This window comes from Centruroides sculpturatus, unplaced genomic scaffold (genome assembly GCF_000671375.1).
Source record: "Centruroides sculpturatus isolate CEXI.00-Female unplaced genomic scaffold, Cexi_2.0 scaffold598, whole genome shotgun sequence".
NCBI classification, from domain to species: domain Eukaryota; kingdom Metazoa; phylum Arthropoda; class Arachnida; order Scorpiones; family Buthidae; genus Centruroides; species Centruroides sculpturatus.
Window position 1 is genome coordinate 229,604 of NW_019384757.1, and position 23,032 is coordinate 252,635.

At 24.2% G+C, this 23,032-nt stretch overlaps 1 protein-coding gene across 1 annotated transcript in view; it reads left to right on the forward strand.

Annotated features, from left to right (window-relative positions):
* Positions 1 to 23,032, forward strand: part of LOC111628732 (leishmanolysin-like peptidase) — a 99,852-nt gene that overhangs the window by 29,130 nt on the left and 47,690 nt on the right. The window contains 3 exon segments of the mRNA XM_023372568.1: positions 13,458 to 13,520; positions 16,435 to 16,532; positions 18,002 to 18,032. Coding sequence (XP_023228336.1) covers positions 13,458 to 13,520; positions 16,435 to 16,532; positions 18,002 to 18,032 — 192 coding nt within the window.

Genomic DNA, 23,032 nt, shown 5'->3' on the forward strand with positions numbered 1-23,032 from the left:
TAAATTCTCAGGATCTGTTAAGAAGTTTTGTCTTTAATATTGCCTTTTACCACGGAATAAACTAATATGAATGACATGATTATGTTAGATTTTTAATCCAATTTGTTATTTGAACCGATTATGATTACCATATGTGCCTAAATAACAGTTTTAAACAAGAATTGCTATCCTCAGAGTTGTTGAAATTTTAGATGAATGTGTAATATTTCTTAAGCTATTCACTTTGTAAATTTATGTTATGTTAATTCCACAACAATCTGTCTTAAAAAATACAAGTTGTCTTCCAACCATTTAAATATATTATATATATATATATATAATATATTTAAAAAATCTTTCTCTCTCGCTCTCTCAAAATTTTTAAAAAAATATCTATTCGTTAATTAATTAGTATACAACTCCATGAATCCATTACAGAAATAAGTTATCTTTATAAATAAATCTTTGCTGATGACTAGAATAAATCATTATTATTAAGTGGATTGTCCGAATTATAATATACAGAAACTGATCAGTATAGTTACTTAGAATATATTAAATTATGAAATGAATTGTGTACGTATATGAAAATTATATTCTTATACCTTTCTTTTCTTTTGGAAAGGACGAACTATAGTCTAATATAGATCAAAGATAAGATTATATATTTTAATAAAGTAGTTACATATTAAAAAATAAGTTTTATTTAAATTTTGTATTCATAAACTTATATTCTCTTAGTATATTAAACATATTAAATTATTTAGTCAAATAAAATAACATGTACTAAACTGTATTTTTACATAAACTATTCTCATTATATTATTATTATTATTATTTTCGGACAAATTTACATGATTTGGGATCAGAAATCTTCAATCTTCTTGTTAATAAAATATTAATACACACACATTATTATGAGATTCAGGAAATGAAATATGAAGGAACAATTCTTGAAACGAAAAATAATATTTTTATGAAATTAATTACAGTATAGTTATTACAGTACAGTATAATTACATTTTAAAATTATAAATTAAGTCACATGCATTTGTTATTTTGAATGATGAACTTAATCGGTTTATTATTTTTTGAATCATTAGCATTAAAGCTTGTTTGACAAGTGCACATTATTCATAAATTTTTCGAAAATCGAATATTATCAAGACACATTAAAAAGAAATTGAAATACAAATAATTTACAAAGAAATTGTATTATTATTCAATAAAGTCTCGACTCACCAGTTATAATCATTATTCAAAAAATCTGAAATTAATTATATTCTATTAGAATATTACATGTAATAATGACAGATCAATAGATAGATTTTTTTTAAATAGAAAACTTAGAGTTTTTAATTATAAGCTGCTTCAGGCTGTATACTGAATTAATATTTTTCACTAAACACTTAACGTGTGTGTCTACCTGTCCGGAAAATATTCAAGTTTTAATTATGCACATATATAGCGAAAAAAAAAAATTACGTGAGAGAAAAGCAGTTTTAAGACTCTTGAGATTTCTAATCAGAACAATATATAATTAATATTCGAAAGGATTCACAAACTAATGACAAACGACGGCGGATTATTTGCAAAGTACGAAAGGAACTCAAATAATATAAAACACTAATTAGTTCGGTTGTTAACAAACTTTATCCAGGAAAGAAAGTTAATATTGTGACGCTTGTTTATGTATTTCAGTTTTTTAAAAATTGTTTTCTTTTTTAAATACAGTATTCAGAGGAAAAACTTATCAAATCACACGAAATTGTTTTTAAGTTTGAATTTTTAAAAGTAATTTGTTTCTGTAATTTGTATTTTTGTAATTGTAATCCTCTTCCTTCTGCTGCAGGAGAAGGATTAGATGCTATCAACGAAGACTTTACTGTTATTATCAGATGTTTCGTTTTTTTTTCTAATTATACGAAATTACAGTAGAACCTCGATTATCCGCCCCCGATCAACCGACCCCTCGGTTAACCGACCGTCCTAGTCGGCAAATTTCAAATGTCCGCTAGTGATGTGGCGCTACAATATTTGGCTATGTCTTGGCTATTTTAATATTATTTTTACGTGTTTTAGCTGGCAACATTCATTCGACCATGAAAGGGAGCCAGTATTTAAACGAAGCTTAATTTTCTAATTTTTAACGATACAATAGCGACGATTATTATTTTAAAAAATTTTTGTTAGGCTTAACATCGATGAAAATTCAACGCAAAATAGGTTAATAGCGATATACTAATATACTAATTACATGGGATATAATAATATACTACACTAATAATGGATTTTTTCATACTTTTCGGTTATCCGACTTTTCAATTATCCGACCAACCCCAGTCCCCAATTAGGGCGGATAATCGAGGTTCTACTGTAATTATATTGATTTGTATTATAATAAACAATTATGATCAATATAAAGATCTTGAAATAAATAGAATACTTTTATTTTTCCTAAATCAAGTACTTTTTTTTTTTAATCAAAAATCAATAATAAACAATCTTTAAAGCAAATATTGAATACTTGCATATGCAGTAAATAATTAAAAAAATACGGTTTACTGAAATTCTAAGGTATATATTATTTTGCTTAACTTTATTTTATAACCTTTTAAGTATTGTTACAGTTCTGTTTCAAAATATATTTTCAAATAATAAGTACTGTACATCCTTAGATTATTAGCTGTTGTAAAGAAGAAATTATTTTTAAATAGAAATGTGGTTTAGAAGTATTTATTTTTTGCTGCAAAAATAATATAACTAAAGTGAATTTTTGATTATATTAAATGAAAAAAGCAACATTTTTAGCTATTATTTTTGTTTTTTTTTTATATCCTTATTCCTTCTTATCTCTTCTTATACCGGATACTGTTTCTTTTATTTGATATTTTCTTCCTGACCATTTTCTTTAAGCTCCTCCTGTTCAATTTTTGGTGATTCATACCAGACATCAAACATTTCCAGGATGATGCAGATAGCTTAAAGAAGATCAATTTTTTTTCCTCTTTTTTTTAAATAGTTGTTTATCGTTCAAATCTAATAAAATTTTAAAATAGCGAAATATGTTTCCTTTATTATTTTATTTTACAAAATTGATTTCCGAAATTTATAAAAATTCAAAATTAAAATACATATATATCATTTTAAAAACAAATTTATCGTCGAAGCTACTTTGGAATTAAAATATTTAATTGACTCATCAGAATTTCTTATATAATTTTGGTATGGAATATTCTGATTTAAAAGTTTAATTAAGGAAAAAAACCTTTTTTTTTTAGGAATTTATATATAAGCAATCAGTATTTAAATTTTTTTCTTATGTTGTTAAAACTTCTAACATTTAATTATATAAAAAATAAATTTTATACTTCTTAATTATGATATAACATTAACAATTTTCAACATCCAATCTGGTTGTAGTTTTATTTTCTTAATGATTGGTCACCAAGCGTAAATAATTGCTTCTATTAATTTCCGCTCGTTTGGCTTGTTTATATTGTATAACAGTGAACATTCTGTTCTAAAAGTTTTTGTTACGTTAGCTTTTTTTTTTATGTTAAAAGTAGTTTAGATTCCATAAAAAATCCTTTTATTCTTTCGAACTATGTAACAAAAAGAGGCGTTGTCTCTATGAAAAGTTTGCTATGGAAGATTAAAACAGCGCTCCAAATTATCCCATTTGAAAATGGGATATTTTTTAATTTTTTTTTCGCAACTTTACGCACTGCGGATGATTCAAAATATATATAGAATATGTTAGGTTTTTTTTATAGATAAGATTCACTGGGTTATTGCACGTTTACATGTGCGCTCGACTTTGCTTTTACTGTTTGATAAATATAATCATCAATTCATCATGGAATCTGTCATATTCTGGAAAAATACATAAAAATAGTGCTTACTTTTCTGAAAAATTCTCGTTCAAAAATCCAAAAACATTTATCATGATCAGTTCTGAATTTATATAACATCTTTTATACCTTCCACAACAAAACTATTGGATTTTTTAATAATAAAATTTATAATAGAAAATATCAGAAAAAATTTTTATTAAACGTTTTATTCCAGGTTTATTTATAAAACGTTGGAACACTTACAACAAATTCAAGCTTGTTGGCAACGATCGAATTTCTTAAGTAGATTTTAATAAATCTGTCCTCTTATCTTTTGATGCGATGCTGCTCGAGTGGATGCAAATCGCACATGATAAAAAAAAAGCTTTTACATATGGCCGTTAAAACCTCATTGAGAAGTATATTTTGTGCCATTTATGAGAGCAAAAAAAATATACTTATAATGATAGCACAAAAAGAATATTTATCAGTGGAGTACATCTAAACTTGTAACTTAAAATTGTGTAGATAAATGTGATTAAAAATGATGCAATTTGTACTATAATTATTTTTAAAAAATTCAGTTTTTGTATATTATTTCGAACAGAAAATATTGAATTATTTTATTTTGCTTTATTCAAGAAAATTTTATGATATTTGAAATATTTCAGTTAATGATAGTAAAATATTTTCCATTTACTTTATTACAATTATAGAATAATTTAAAACTAAACGAATGATGCTTTGTGACTAATATTAAAATAAGAAAAATTAATTTCGAATAACTGAATTTTTGATTAAATTACGCAATTTTTTTAATTCATAAAATTTATGTATTTTTTAAAAGTTTTCCGCACGACGTAAATTGATGATAGGCCTATACTTTTTTAAAAATATGCCAGAAATTTATTTACTTATTTTGTTTTAGATTTCTGTTAAACTGAACATTTTTAAAACAAAATGAAAAAAGTAAAGGTATTTTTAAATTCAGGAAAATATTTTATTGAATATACAACTTTGAAAAATTGCATTTTTCTTTTGGTAAGTCAGTATTTTTACTAAACTCATTTATAAATTTTGAGTATGTAAAAAAAAAGATAAAAAAAATTCGATGAAGCATTTAAAAGTTATTGTTGAAGTTTTTGAATTTTTTTTATCTTATTCTTAAATGAAGTAGTAAATAAAATATTAAAAAATAAGCAAAGGGCGCAAGAAAGTTTAGTTTAAATTTTTATAATAACAGATAAAATAACAAAAGTCTGAAAACCGTATTTAGTTTTATACAAATAAATAAATAAAACATTCTCGAAAAATGCTGTTCGATTTAAAAACTTTTGAAATCTGTGTGAAAGTTCAAAGATGAGAGTCGGTTTAAAGTAGGATATTTTATTTTATATATTTTTTCAATATCTCTAATACCAATTTTAGGAAAGAGATTTGTTCAAACTATATCAAAAAATTCCACTCCATCATCTATATTTTTTATGTTGATATAAAACATCACCAGCGATATGTGATAGATAGAGGGAAAAAAACCCATTTTATGAACTACGGATTTTAGTAGATAGCACCATTTAATAAATAAATGACCGAAATGCGATTTAGTAGTTTACTATTATCAATATCCAAAATTAGTAGTAATTTTGTCTGATTGTATGTGAGGCCACTCTTGTTAAAGCATTACTATGGTCTTCTTTTGCAAGTACTCAATAAAAATAATATTCATTCAAACTAATTGTGAATATATTAAAACACTATACATTTTGTAACGCTTTTCACAGCCACTAATATTCTAGATATGTTCTTAGTAAATTTTCAGTTATGTTTATTACTAAATCTCAAATAGCAATTTTTTATTTCGAATTCGTAATTAATTACATTATGCCATTAAGCAAGATTAAATATGTTTGAAAACCAGTTTAATCTTGCTTTAAAAAAATATAATTAATAAGCTTTAAGTTATACAGAATTGCTACTTGATAAGATTAAATATATGATTTTTAGTTAAGTAAACTTCACAAATGGAATTCAATTGTAATATTATTTTCATACGCGAAATATATTTTTCCAAATAATAAGCGGGTTAATTATAAATAACTTTTAAATCAGGTTAATTGTGCATTTATATTTGTATCTGTATACATAAAGAGGATATGTTTTAACTGTTATTTTTATTCACGTGTAAATAAAATTGAAATACTATATATTAACTTTAAGACAAGATAAGAAAGGTAAAAACTATCAGATTTGTGCGGATAAAAGTCCTCTACAGTTTATATAAAAATATTTAAAATAAGATTTTAATGAATATTTTTAGCAAATAGAGATACAGTTATGCTGTATTTTTTAAAAATCTATTATGTCTTCAAGCAATCAATTGTTAAATCTTTTTCGTTATATATTGCATTGATCTATCTTTGATTTGGAAAGATAAAGATTTTATTTTAATTTTGCGTTTCCTGTTTCATTCTCTTAGATTGTTTTACTTATCTATTGTTCATTCAATAGTTGATTATTAAATTTTAAATATTAAATATTAAGTTGAAATATTAAGTTTTAAAAGCAGTCATCATAATTTGAGTTTTAATGAAATAATTTCTCTGTAATTTGCCAAGAATCTGCGCGCGAATCTCCAGATACTTTACTTTGCAATTATATTCCTAGAAATTCATGTGCAAATTGGCTATTATATTGATGTCACAAACTGGTTACTATATTTCATTCAAATAAATAGTGAAAAGACTTGAAAACAATGAAGTAAACGTGTTGTAATGTAGGTTAGATCATAAATGTTTTTAAATATGTAAGGAAGTGTAAAGAATAATTTTTTTCCATTATTAATTGTTCATTTAAAATGTTATAAGTAAAAATATAACATAACAGATGGACATTAAACTACATCCTCCTGATGCTTTTTTTATGTTGTCATTTCAAAAGCGCTATATTTATTAATGGAAGCATAAGACTATGTTGTCATTATGAATGTTCATTAATCTGTTATTTAGCTTTTCGATTACAGGAAATCTCTTTTTTCAGCCGTGGGAATATTCTAAAGTATTCACAATGGATTGGGTGCGGTTCGAAATTTTCTCAAATCTCTCGGAATTGTAATCATTTTTAATTTTCGCATTTTGTAATTGACAAGAAATCGTCGAGTGGGCGTTTGTTTAATATTTGATCCGTATATAGAACCATATTAACATAAATAAAATGACATACTTACATATAGAATGTTTCCATTTTTAATTAATGTTTATCTTGATAAATTTAAGATACAAGAAGAATGATAAAAATTCATCTATTCGACCAAGAAAAAATGTTTTTTGTATTGTTTATTAAAATTTTTTCTAGGAGATTTAAAAAATAAATAGTAAAAAGGAAGATATTTTGGTTTTTTATTATATATTAAAAAAACAAGATATTTTTTTTACTTTAACGAAAGTGAACAATAAAAAAAACAACTAAAACAAAAAAAAGAACATTTGCGTTATCCTATTTTTGGAATTCCTTTAAGCCAATGTTTCAAACTATTTAAATTTTACTTAATTTGTATATCCGGTATTAAATTTAATATATGTCAAATGACTTTAGAATCGACATTTCAAGCATTTATAGATAATCAATCGTTCTAATTTTGCAATGATAAGCAGTACTACTATAATCAGCATCTTTCGACAGAATATATATATATATTATGTTGTTTTCAGATTATTTTATTCATCTTGAGAATATTTTTACTCTGTGTTTTTACTTTTTACATAAAATAAATATTTTCATTTCACAAAAAATTTTAACAAGTTTATAAAAACACTGACTAGCATAATTAAAATTAATTAATTTTAATCTAACAGATTTTCTACAGAGAAAAAAATGAAATACTTTTATAAGAAAGGAATAAAAAAATAATAGTTTATTCTATAAATAATGTACTTAAAACAAATTATAAAGCTAGCTTCTGGATTGAATTGTTATAAACAGATTAATCTAAAGCTTAATTGATTAAATATTTAGTTTTATTTATAAATTCCATCGTAAACATTATTTTAAAAATAATGTAGAAAGATCATGTTTTGCATTTAACAGGACATTATTAATGTATTTAATAAATGTAAGATGTTTCAAAAAAAACCTGGAAATATCAATTCAGCAAATATTTCATTTATTGAATTAAAATATTTGACTAAATTTTTTATTAAAATGATTCTTAACTGTATAAATTTTTTTATCCACACTCTGGAATATAACAGGATAATGTTATTAAATCTGAATAAGAAGTTCTTCTATAAAAAGTCAAATATATAAAATAATAAAATTTCGCTCGACATTTTAGTATTTAAACGTTTATCTAACATTAATTTCAATTATTATTATTAGTTGTTCGTACGATTTTATAAATATGAGTTATTTATTAAATTATCCACTAAAACTTATGAATAATGTACAATTTTTTAATTAAAGTTTTATTTTCGTTTTTCAGCTTATATTGGTATCACATTTCTTAATAAAAAATTTGAATTTTCGAATTGTAATGATATCATAAAATGACGTCACAAAATAAAATTTTTTCAATCTTCAGAATTAGGAAATTTTAATTTTTAATTATTTGAAGCAAATATTATATGTTGGAAATATAATGAAACAAATATTTGCTTATCAGAACGATAATTTTTATTGATATTTAAATTTATGATAATAATAAATATTTTTATAAACGAAAATACAAGATTGGAAAATTGAAAGCACTTAAAACTTTGCAAAATGCTAGAAAACAATTTTAGCTTCTTTCAAAAACACTTTTATACATAAAATGTATATAATTTTACTTAAATGATGAAGTTACTCCACCGTGGATTAATTCACCTCAGAATAACTACTTAAACTCCAAACTTAGTCCGTAATGAAAAATAGTTTTGTAGGAGAACATATATCATTGCATAGCAAACGCAAGGGAAATTCACGCATACTTTAATGCGTTTAGTGAATATGAATAAATTGAAAATTTTAGAATGTTTTATTAATCGGTATTTTTCAAAGAAGACACTAGCGAACTTCATTACACTTTCTAAAATTAAATCAAATTCCAACCATTACGGCAGAATTCCATTAAATGATACACTCATTAATACGATAATAATAATTTAAAGTATGTAGAGAATGTAAATTGCTTTCCCAACAATTAATGCGATATTTTCCGAAAAAAATCAACAAATTCATATAATATAAAAATTTTTAGTGATTGTGTTTTAACATGCTATGCTATGAAACATACCATAAATAATATTTTATGGTTTTAGTGGTTTACGGGACGAAACCTTGAAGTACGAGAAGAGAAGTTAATGCTATTTTATTATTATTGTTTTACATTTTATCACGCGTGACTTACGTAAATTCTCTTTTTTGTTACATGTTTAATAATAACGTGCTCAAAAGAATAAACTACTCTGTAACTTACACCTTAAGAGCTAATTTTATAATTGTATAGTCGACTATTGAACTACTATATACCTCGTATGTATTTCAGATCAGAATGTTGAACTAGGAACGTCCGGTATTCAAGTGGATTTCCGTCTGTGCAAACACACACCGATCCATTTTCCTCTGTCGTTGAAAATGGAATTCTCTTATGCTTGGCTGCTTTGGCTCAGAATAAGTTTTCTGTGATATAGAACTGTCGTTATATCTGGTTTTCAGTTGATAAATGTTTTGGAAGACACTCCATGGGTTATTGAGGGATCAAATCTATCCAGGTCAATCTGTCGACTAAAAATAGCATCCGAGTGGAAAACTGTAGAATAGTCTAAAGGTGAATGACGTCACGGATGCGTTTTCTCTTCACGAATAGCGTGATTTAGTTGCGTGAACGAATGACGTGATTTTGGACTGCAGATTTTGGGAAAGACGCGATTGATCTGTCAGAATCATTACAAGCACACCTAATTGTGGTTTTTATCTTTCACCAAATCTAAGTTTCAAAGTTCTTCCTTTACTCCGTTTACTGGATTGCAGGAATGAATATTCAAACATGAATATATATCACTATCTGTAGACAGAAAGAGCGACTTTTCTATTCACGTTGCTTGGCGACGGATAGTTGCACAATACAGCTGCATTTACGCATTTTCTATAAGGTAGTTTGTTTAGGAAACGACTCCATTCAGAATACTTCCTTTAGAACAGTTTAAAGTCTGTTTAAATTATAAATGTCGTAAATTAATTTATTCGATCAGAATAAATTCTGCTAAAAAGTTGCTAAAGGAATGTCTAAAATTATTGGGCAGAATAATTACGGTGTTGAAAGAAACGTGTGATGAAGTTCTATGTCACATATCAGCTATTGTACGCAACAGAAGGAGGAACATGCAAAAGCAATTAACGTTAAGTGAAAGATGCTTGTTGTCTGGAAAAGTCGAAAGTGGGGGAATCGAGCAGACATAGAGGAGGGAAAAAAAGAATATATAAATATATAGGAAAATTGTTTTAATGAATGATTTTCATTAACAGTAATTAGTTTGACGATGTTTCGATATCGCTCCATTGCATGAAAGTGACTTTGTTCAAGATGCAGTTCGTCCATCATTGCCGCCATCTGTTTCTCATTTGCAACATCACTGTTGGCTTTCTGTCACGTCCATTGATTAAGCGAGGTGTTTGTGATAAGACAATTTGTAGTTGACCATTGAACTTATCTAAAATCAATTTGTAATTCTCCATTCCCATTCCATTTACCTGCTCTTTCTAAACGATAAAAGTCGTCTAGTATGATTTACTGTGGACGACAGGAAATGAATTCGTTCGAACCGTATTAAACTAAATCATTAATTTAGTTAGGAAAATATAAATGATTCTGATAATATGTAATACGATGTGATATCTGCCGGATAAAATGGAAATGGAGGGATAATGTGAAGCAACAGAGTCCCATTTCTTCCGCGTTGCTCTATCAAAAAAAAAAAAAAGATTGGAAACATTTTATGCTAATATTGATTTGTGGTCTTACACGTCTTTAAATTAAACCAAACACAGACGGCACATTACAAACAGAATGTTAAAATATATAAAAGTAAGTTTCAAAGTTGTAAAAGATGTAAATCACAATAATAATTGTGTAAATCCATTAATGCATTTTTAATTATATTTATATATCTGCAAATGTAATTTCGAATGTTAAATCGAAATTAGAAAAACTTTGAAAACATTTTAACGTCTGTTATATTTAAAATATAAATTTTAAATTTCTTATCGTTGATAAAATCAAAAATTCAATTTCGCTAAGCCGAAATCACCTACTGGAGGACAGATTTTTCTTATGAGGGCGATGGGGCAAAAGCCCTCCGATTTTTTATTGCTAATAGAGGTTTCATTATTTCTTTAAAATTATGTTTATATTTTAATATTTTCATAATTACTTTTGATTTACATTTTTCCATTTTTATGAAAGCGATAAAACTTTTATATTGTTTATATTAAAATAATTAAAAATCGCCCTCTCTAAGATTTGTTCTTGAATCCGTCTTTACATAAAATCGTGTTTATAATATAATTAAAAATTTTAAAGTTTAAATATTATTCAAAAGTCAATGAAAGTAAATTGACTTAAAAATTACGTTGTCTTAAATAATGCCGATAAGTTATAATATAGCCTATAGCGTTTCATTATAAATTTATCTGCTGTCATATTGTACTTGGATTTTGAACCATGTTACTTTTTACCGATGAGATAGTGGCTACATCCAGTGAACTTCGACTTTTTCCTCCACAACTACAGAAATAAAATTCGTTTAATCGAATCTCACACCAAACCAATCACCGTCTTTTATAAGGGAGCAACAAACAATGGTGATTAATGAACGTCGTCGACGTCACTTTCAGTTCTGCTGAAGCGACAAATCGTTTTCTTTTGTCATTTACCAATTTTTTTACTTCTCTTCTCTGTTTTTTCCTATCAACGATCGATTTATTTTCAGAATATCATGACTATGCGTTCCAATGTAAAAAGCTTGTACAATCTGTGAAAGACTGCATCATTTAAATATTACAGCAGACAGGTTTTATCTGGAATTTTTTTTTCTCAAATACCTGTTACAGTTTTTTTACAAGATGACAGTTATCCTATATTGGAATAGTTAAATTGTTGGATATATCAAATTTATTGGATTTATTTTTTTAAATCTAATTTCAGTAGTTTTCAAGTTTTCAGCCAATCATTTTTATCATATTTCATTTGTTTGATTGTATATTATTTTTTTCATATATAACTAAAGTTACAATATTTTAGTTTTTTCAGTACATGTTGACTTTATATTTGAAGTGGATATATTTAATAATTTTGATCATATATGTCTTTGATATAAATTTATTTATTAGTTACCAAACTGGCAAAATGTATAAGCTTTACAATGATCAATTTTTTAAATCTTCTAGCTGAATCAGTTAACAATTTAAAAGGTTATTTTCAAAAGATTTTCTTTAGATTCTTTTGATAACTAAGTTAGTGCAGTAGTAGTAAGAATGGCTCAAGTTTATTAAATTATAAAAATGTAATTAAAAAATTGAACTTAGAAATTTGGTAATAGATTTCAATTTACGTTTGTTGTGGTGTAATATCTTTAGTTAAGATAATTTATAGTACAGTTATTAGGTTTTATAGTATTCTTGGTTTTATATAATTATATTAAAAAGACTAAGATATATTTTTATTTGTCATCAACAATAAATTTTAAAAGAAAGATTTATAAAATAATAATAACCTAAATTTATTGCTTTAATAATAAAAATCTCTACTGCAGTGATATATATTTGTTTGATTTTTTTTTCTTTTGTTGTATACCTATTTAATATTTTATTTCATAATAGAATTTTAAAATTATATTATGAAAGACAAAATTTATTATTATTATACTATTATTATGATAATTTAAATACAAAAATACAACTGTTTAAAAAGCATTATCATATAAATTAAATATAAATGTAATATGTTTGTTACATATTCCATTAAACAAGTTTTCAATTAATAAATGTTTTTTTCAAAACTTTTAGTAATTTTAAATTTCTTTCAAAATTGCATATTTATGCAAGTTATACTAAAATATTGTTTTTAAAATAATTGCTTTTTATGTATGTATGTATGTATGTATGTATACATATACATATATATATACAGTATATATGTATATATACAGTATATACATACAGTATATATATATNAACACACTAAATATATATATATATATATATATATGTATGTGTGTGTGTAAAGAACATATGGTAGTATAAACAGGATGTAATGAAACTATGCCAATATTTCAGGGATAAATTCAAAAATTAAGCTTAAAATATAAATTTAAATATAAAATATAAATTTATTTCAAAATCTGCTTCATTTTTGAGATTGACCTGCTAAACTTTTCAAATTCTGTGCCAAAGTACTAACACTACAGTTGTCAAATCTTTAAAGTAAGTTTGTATTTTTTTATGCTTCTGTCAACAGATTGAGGTAACTAAATGTTGCCCAAGTAGGCTCTACTGTAATAAGTGTACACAAAACCTAGCCACTTTAAGATCTTGCATTATCCATTTGCTTTACAGTAAAAAAAGTATTGTTGTAAAGCAAGAGTTTTTCAATGTAAATTTACTTTGAATAATATTTTGTCTTTTTATAAAATTAAACAGAATAACTTAAAAGAACTGCTCAGAATATTCTCCGTGGATGCAGAGGACATTTTGACAGTTCAATTTCCATGTATACAAAAAATAATTTTCAACATTAAAAATAAAGCTTCACTTTGTGTGCATTGGTAACACAGTTATTTGTTTTTCACTTCTGTATCATCTTGGTGGGAGGTTTAAAATTAGTTTCTGATTTGATTTTTTTTGGCAAAATCAGTGTGGAATTTGAAAAACATTTATAAAGGATTTTAAGCTTATTTTTACCTTAGAGTCTATCTCTAAAATATTTCATTACACCCTCTATACTGTATATAATGCATACTTATTATAAATTTCATTATTTTGAAACAATTAATATCTTATCATCCTTAATATTAATAACAATTTTTATTACAATTGAGTTCTCAACCCATATAATTTGTAAACAAATTAAATCTCATTAAAAAAGAACCCAGATATGTTGTAAGTTTATTAAAATTATGAAAGTTGTTTTATGTAAACTTAGAATCCTGTAACAATTTTTAGATTTTTTCCCAATTTATTATAAAAATCTTTTTTCATATTACTAGTATTAGGTCTACTCATATTAGAATTTCAAAACACTGTTCTAAATTTCTGTCACTCAATTTCTGATTTCATTCGACTCAATCAAAATTACTTAAGATTTTAGGCAAAAATAAGTAATCTTTTATATACAGTAATTCTGTCTATTATGTATTTAAATAGAATTTGTATTGTTAGATCATTCAATGTTTAAAGCAGAAGAAAAATAAGTCCTTTAATGACTTATTTTTTTAACTGCTTTGGGATTTTTTCTTTTGTTTTGGATGTTCTGAAGAAAAGTAAAAATTTTGTTTGAATATTACTTAATAAAACATTAGTAAATAATAAAACTGTATTTAATACATCACTGTTGTGTGAATTTTGCTATTTAAATCAACAAAATTTCCAAAGTTAATTATAATAAAGTGTCTTTTTTGAAATGTTTTAAGTCTATCCAAATATGTATATAGGTTAAAAATATATAAATTTCCTTTAATTGAAATTTATATACTTTTAGTATCTGTCAAATTGCAGTTTAGAATGATTTTAATTTTAAGTTAATAATAATTTTTGTCTTTTTTGAAATAAGCTGTGTTATCCAGTTGAATTAAAATATTATTTACATAATAGAATATGACAAATTTTAAAAAATTTTATATAAAAAATAGAAACATACTAAATATTTATTTGAAGAATTGTAATGCAACATTAAAAGAAAGATTTAAGTTAGAAAATTTTTTGTAAAAAAACAAGATTACTTTATTCAAATTAAATATTTTTACATTTCTTTAATCATTAAACTACATCAGCTTATTTTAAAATTACAAACTACAGCTTATTTTAAAATTATGCATTAAAGAGATACAGAAATAATAATAAATGCATCCATGTTGCTTTATTAACACATTTATCAAAATAATTTTATCCTTCTGCTTTAGAAGATATTTTAAATTAACTTCTTAAAAGATAGAGGTAACATTATGTTAAAACTAATTCAATATGCATTGCAATATGCATTGAATGAAAGAAATGGACAACTTAAAAGTAGTTAAGTATTTACTGAATGTTTAAAATCATCTTAAAATACAACAAATAGAAAAATCCAAAAACCTAAAATTTTTATGTAAAACAATTGTAAAAAATATTTTGTTATCAAGTTAAGTAGTTCATTATAAAGACACAATTTTAATAATTCTTTCATTTATTATAGTGTATGTGTTTTAATTTTATTTATCCTTGAAATCCTTAGAACATTTTCAAAAGAATTTCAGAATATATCCTAAATCTAAAATACCTGAAAAAATATATTTAAACAAGCAATTATTTACTATAAGAAAATATAAATTTTCAAATATTTTTGTTCTCAGATAGTTCTCAATGTAAACTATAAATTTGAAGTTTAAAATATAATTTAATTCTGTTTTATAATATAAAAATAAATATTTCAATTACCTATAGGTGAGAATTTTATCATAGGTCATAAAAAAAAGACCAATAAACCTTATGCAAGTTCATGAAAATTTAAGTTTAAATTTATAAATATTAGATTTTATATTAATTACAGATAATTTTTTAATATGTGATATTCTAAAGATAGTAATAGAAAATAACTTTTTTAATTAAAACATTTTATAAAATTATTAGTAGTTATTTATATGTTAAAATATTTTTCAAATATAAAGCAATGCTTAAGTATCAGTTAAGCTTCTTATATATGAACCATGTCTGTCTGTCTTATTTATTTATTCAACACAATGAAGTGTCATACATGACACTAGGCTTTTATCTATATTAATGTATTTAAAACAGTAATATTTATATTATTTCAACTATTTAATATATTGATTTTTTTCAACTGACATTAGAAATTTTTAAAATTATTTTAAAGAATTTTGTAATTTAATTAATTCAAAATACAAGTAATCCAATTCAAATGTAAGTAAAGATATAGCCAATAAAACCAATAATGCATGTCTTAATAAATATTTTTAAATTTTAATGAAAAAAATATTAAGATTGAATGCTAAACAATCATTACATTTTACATTTATTTTCTGAAAAATATAAATATTATTCAAATTATGAAGCTTATCAATGTAATACTATAAAAGGATAAAGATTTTACAAAATTTAAAAGAACTGTTTAATATATACTGTATTAGTAGCATATATAAATAAATTATTAAAATTGTTATATATCATGAAATACAATAGAAGTCAGAATTTTGTTTGCTTAAATCATGAACACATTTGATTTTTTGAATCTAAGGTCAATGAACTAATAAAAATTCCAAACAAGATGTAATTTGGCTAATCCAGTTAGGAATTTTTTAAGTTGGTTCAATATAATTAAATTGTCTAATAATTTTTATGGTAATTATATATTTCAAAAATAATTATTTTATAGATTCAACATGTTCATCTAGAACCAGTTCATATTGTGCGTAAAAGAAGTATAACTCAACCATTAAGAATAAAAATTTTTTATGATAAAAGTGTTCACAGGTAAGTTAAAATAAGTATTAAAAATATATCATATTTTTATAAATATTAATTTTTATAAAATAGTTATAATAGTAGAATAAAATGAAAAAATATCACTTTTTTAATATTACACTTATGAATAAAAATCACAGTTATTGATTAAATTCTCAATATACTTAATAACAATTGCCTGTATTTTTATATATTTATCATTTGTATAATTATCAATATAGAAAATGTTTATATGCATATTTTAACAATGCAACACTAAATTATAAACCAAAAGAATTGTAATAAGTTGATAACAATTTTGTTAATAGAGAATCTTAAGAAATTTTTGCTATTAAAAATATTTATGCTTTTGATGTTTTTATTTTCATTAATTATATTCAGTTTATTGCCAAAATTGCTTAAACATTTTAAGAAATTTATTAAAAATAAAAACTTTTGGCAATATTAATTACAGTTTCTGATATTTATTTAAATACATGTTATCAAGTAAGATATAAATGCTTTATAAATTAAATATTGCCCGAAAATCTTCAGTTTTCTTTTATTTAAAATATTACAGATTTAATTTTATTAGGTGCTGTACTTTGCCTTATTAGTTTTAACATTCTAATTTTTTAGAGTTTTAAGTTTATAAACCATAATTTATATAAGTGAATTTATAAATTAATTATATTTACTATTATATCAGTTAATATAAATGAAAATTTCAATACAATATCAATAGCAAAAATAATCAAAATTTATAAATGTTTGTTAAAAAAATTCTAAAGCCAAGTTTGCTAAAATAAATGAAATTTATGACTGTTTTGTTAAATAAATTTCTAAAATAGCACTGTTTAAAGTTTAAAATATTGATTCTTGGATAATAAGATAAGAATTTTTTAATATATTAAAAAAATTAATACAGTTTAATTAAATTTTTTCATTAATTTTAAAGTTTTTATTCATTTCAAAACAATTTCTAAATTGTTATGAAATATTTTTCTTAGTAATATTTTTTGTTTTCTATTTCAAAATATATACAGTAGATGAAGATATATTTTTTATTTATATTTCAAGTTTACATCATATTTATTCAGTTAAGGACAATAAATATTAAAATATTTTATAATTAAAATATCTTTTAATGTAATTTAAAAAAATCAATTTTAATTAATTTAAAAATGAAAAAAAAAAATACAAACATTTTTGTTATTAAAAATTCATTAATAATAATTGGATTTTATATTAAATGAACTATTATTTTTTAATGTCTTACACGTTAAAAAGAATTCTGAAAAATATTTGAGATAATTCAATTTTGTTGATATAATTTTAAAATTGAATCAGTTTAAAATTTAATTAAATCCCGTATAAGTAAATAATAATACGCAATAAATTTAATTAATTTTAAAATAATTATTTATTACTTTAATATTTTTAACTTACAGAGAAATTGATATTCACAAAATATTAAATATAAAAATTAAATATTTCAGGCTTCCAAAAGAAAAGTTTCAAGTTATAAATGTAAGATGTTGGCTTTATTACTTTATTTCATAAATTTACCTTTTTAGATTTTAATAAATATATTATAAACATAAATAATAACATAAAAACTTTAAATTATGAAAATAGTTATATTATTATTAAAGTACTGTATACATGTGTGTATTAACATAATTAAAGTCTATACAGTACTGTCTATGCAAGCAAATTTAGTATGATGAAGCTGATGATATTTTAGGACTGAAGTAGACATTTCTGTAAAAAAAGTTAGTACTAAAATTCATCACTATGGCAGTTTTGGTAATATAAGCAACAAACATTTTATTTGCATAAGAAAAGCTAAACACAGACCTTAGTGATGCAGGCAATACTGCTCAATATGGTCTCCATTTTGAAGGTGCAAAAACCTAAAAATGATGAATTATATGATCAATGGCCAACCATAATTGATCCTCTGTGATTCTTCTTGCATACAATGTAATGCTGTTTTTTAAGGCTACTAAATTTTCAACATGACCTCAATAACATAAAAATTATATGAGGTGGTATTAAAAAGTTCTGGGACTGGTCCTGTAGCATGATAACAGAGTGCAGAATGGGGATGTGTTGGCAGCTGTGGGGAATACTGACCATTGGGAATTGCAGATGGACCTGCACATGGGGTCACTGACCCCATGTGAAGGTCCATTTGCGATTTCAGCATGGATGCCAAAATTGAGCAGAGAGCTAACATCAAATTTTGTGTTAAACTTGGCAAAACTGGAAGACCTTTGAAATGATTCAGAAAGTTTATGGGGATGGTGCAATGGGTAGAACAAGATGTGTTGAGTGGCATGCACATTTCAAGGATGGCAGAATATCACAAAAAGATAATGACAGGTCAGGTCAATCATCCATGAGCACAACCCCCAAAAATTCAAAAAAATTAGGTAACTTGTGCATGAGGATTGTTGAAGAACCATTGTGGACATTGCTGCCATTGTCAATGTGTTGTACAGGACAGTCCAGGCAATCCTGATGATGGATTTAAATATGCACTGCATCTCTGCAAAGTTTGTGCCCAGGCTTCTGACACCAGAACAGAAGGCACATGGTGTCAAAGTGTGTGAGGATCTTTGTCAGCTGGTCATGGATGACTCAAACTTCTTGTCGACGATCACCACTGGGGATGAGACATGGGCCTAAGATTATGACCCAGAGACTAAACAACAGTCTTCACAGTGAAAGAGCCCAACATCTTCATGATCAAAGAAGACAAAGCAGGTCAGGAGCCATGACCAAGAGCATGATGATCGTTTTTTTTTTTTTTTACATTTGTGGGATTGTACAGTGTGAATTTATCTCTGGGGGCAGGACAGTCAACACGAATTCTACTACAATATTCTGAGATGACTGAAGCATTGAATAGGGGTACTTTAATTATGATCACTTGACATATTATTTACATTATGTGTATACAGTATTAATTGTTTGGTAATTGGTTTTTAATTTATTATATTGTATTAATCTAATGAAGCTGTTTTAAATTCAAACAACAGCAATATTAATTTGAATTTGAAATATACAATATTAAAATGCAATACTAAATTAAAACAAAAATCAAATTCTTCTGAAGGAAAAATAGTGAATATAAAACTTTAATTTCCTACATGATCAGAATTATATATTATCTAATTGATACACTTCTGTGTAATCAAGTATTGTTGGAATCGTTATGTAATCACAACAATGAGAATCTTTGATTTTAAATAAATTTTAGAACATATTATTATTTAAAATCTTCCTACTTGCTGCTTTACCATTCTTGTTTGAATTTATTCATCTTTTCTTATGATGATAGATTTTTATCCATACATAGTATTGTGTATATTTCAACATCTTATAAAAAATAATTATCATCAAAAACAAATAATGTTTACTGTTTTCTCAAATTTTAAAATTTTTTCTAGTCTTTAAGATAAAGTTTTCTTTTCATAATGATTTTTTGATTTTGATTTAATTATTTACTAATCAGTTAAAATCATACATTGACATTAAAGGATATTTTCTGATAGACCAAGTATTTAGGTATTTTATGTTTCCTTACGTAACATTAAAATAATAGTTTTCAAAAACTTTTTCTTAGCATATTGATAAAAACTTTAATTATTGTATCATTTTTATATATACAAAATACCAAGCTGATATAATATGGTACTTTATTACTTATATGTATTCTAACAAATCATATTAAAAGGTCATATAGCTATCTATGTTCTAATTTCCTGCTTTATAAAAAAAAATACAATATAACCAAACAGGATATTCATGAAATTTTTAATTAAATATTAGTCTAAGAAGCACAGTTGTGGCAAACATAATATTACATATTAAAAAAGGATATATAAATGTCAACTTATGAACAATTGCAAAAAAATAGATAGAAATTATCCTTTGTATTAATATAAAAAATATATAATTATAAATATTTTATTTGTACTAAAATTTTAAAGATAAAACAAGCCTTGTTACAGGGGGTTATTACATGAGTAATTTATAAATTTACAACAGTTGGTCAACAATTATTCCAATTCACATTATTTTTCTTGAATAAAATAAAATTACATTAAGTATACAATAATTCATATAAATTTTTGTTTAAATTTAAATATGTTGTTTTGTTTAGCTAGATAATTGATATAAAATATTGTTAATCATGTAACTTCTTTAATCAAATAATTATGAAGTTATTCATTCTATACATTTGATTTATCATTAGATTATTTAATTTAATTTTATTATAATCTTGATTTTGATTTATGTGTATTATTTCTATGATATAAAATATTTTTTATGGTATTTTGCAAATCTATTGCAATCCTTTAAATGGATTAATGAATATTCTTCAGAGTTACACCAGTAACATTGGTCTTTAGTAAAGTCCATATAGGTATAATCTTTAAAATATCTGAAATATAATAAATATATTTATCTTATGAATTTTTAGTATAAAACTCAGATTTTAGAATCTATGATTAATATTGATATCTGAATTTGTTCTCAACAATATTTTACATAATTGGCCATTATATTTACATGAATACACTGAAATTAATTGGCCAACTTCTAGCCCAATAGTTAATCTGACATTATCATATACAGTGGGTGATCGGTTAACGAACATAATCCATTCCAAGACTTTGTTCACTATCCAATTTGTTCGTTAACCGATTATTGATTTACCATAGGTTTCTATGGGAATTTGATTAATTCGTTCTGGAGACCCCCAAAAAATAAAAAATATAGACTATACTTTCTTACTACGTTTATTTATATGTAATAATAAAAATACATATATACACGGTCTTGCATTTTTATTAGTCATGTTTTTTCCATTTGTGAGGGTTAACGAATCTGTCCAATTTCGATTGCTTTTATGTCTTCTTTATGATTTTTCAGAAGTAATTAATAGCATTGTAATTGTAGAGATCCCTAGGCCTATTAACCTCAACCTGGTTTGTATGCCATTTTAAGACCGTTGTTCTGACATCCTTCCACTTCTTTAAAAGATCTTTAATAGCAGATATCGGCATAAATCTGCATTTTCAGAAGAAAATGTAAAAGAATTGTTTCTGTCAGAAATATAAAAAGCTGGAATTACAAGGGAGAGTTTCAAAGTTCGGGGGAATACTATCCGATCAGTATATACTGGGTAGAATGTTGATGTCGATGTCTCCTGCGCTCCGAAAAGTTTCGAATTGTTGCCTGAAGACAAAGGAAGACCAATCGGTATTCATTATTTTACGTCACTTCTTGTATTTGTTCAGTGAAGTGTTTGTTGTCCGATCATAAAAATCTTTTGCGAAAGTGTTCGTTATCCGATTTGTTTGTTAACCAATCTGTTCGTTAACCGACCACCCACTGTATTATGAAATAATAAAAAACTTGTAAGAAGAAAAATAAAATACAAGAATAAAAATACTTGTAATTGAATATAAGTGTAAATATTATCAAGATAAATTTTACATAAGTTTTTAAGTTGATTGATTTGAAGATTTAATTTGAAAATTTAAATTAAAATAATAATAAAAAATTCTGATGTTTATAAGTAATTTAAACTGTTTTATTTCTAATAATCTAATTTGGTTTTGAATTTAAATAATTTATTCAAAAATTATCTGAATAAAATTATGGTTATTTATCAGAAATGAAACTTCTCGATAAACGAAAAATAAATTTTTACAATATACTTCATACAGAAAAGTATGAAAGTTCTCACCTACAAAAGAAACATGTTTCTTGAGAAGCATTTTAAAATAGATTTTCGAATTTAGATTTTATTTGTTCTTTCTAATTTTAAGTATTTGATTGAATTCAATATAGAAATATGAGATGGATAACAGAGATAATTCATATATTAATAAATATTAGTATATATTGAAACACTTTATTATATTTAATCCTCATTATACATTACATGAAAATACTTCTAAAAATGAACTTTTTTGATGCCGTTTTATATTATATATTAATATTTTAATAAATAATTCCAACAAGATATCTAAAGTTTATTGAAATTATAGTAATAAAAGAAATATTCTGAAACTAAAATATTTTATGAAAAAAAATGATATATCATTTCTATGTATATATATTAAATTAATATTGAAGTAAACTCAAATGAAATTAAATTATTTTAAATGTTTCTATGGATTTATATGAATCCATATTTTATATGGATTTCTATATGTAAATGAACATCTATCCTTTTTCCATCTTTCACAAGTACTTTGCATAAATACATGTACAAATGCATAAGGGTTCAAAAGGGCTATTTGCTAATTTAGTAATTCTCAACATGTAGATCATGACTCTCTACAAGATTGCAACTACTAGTGACAATTGGGAACCACTAAGAATAATTTGGGGATTGTATGTCAATGGAGCATTAAAAAAGTACTAATACTGTACATTACTAATACTGTACATTATATATAATGTTAATAAATGTATAATAATATATATATATATATATATTTTAA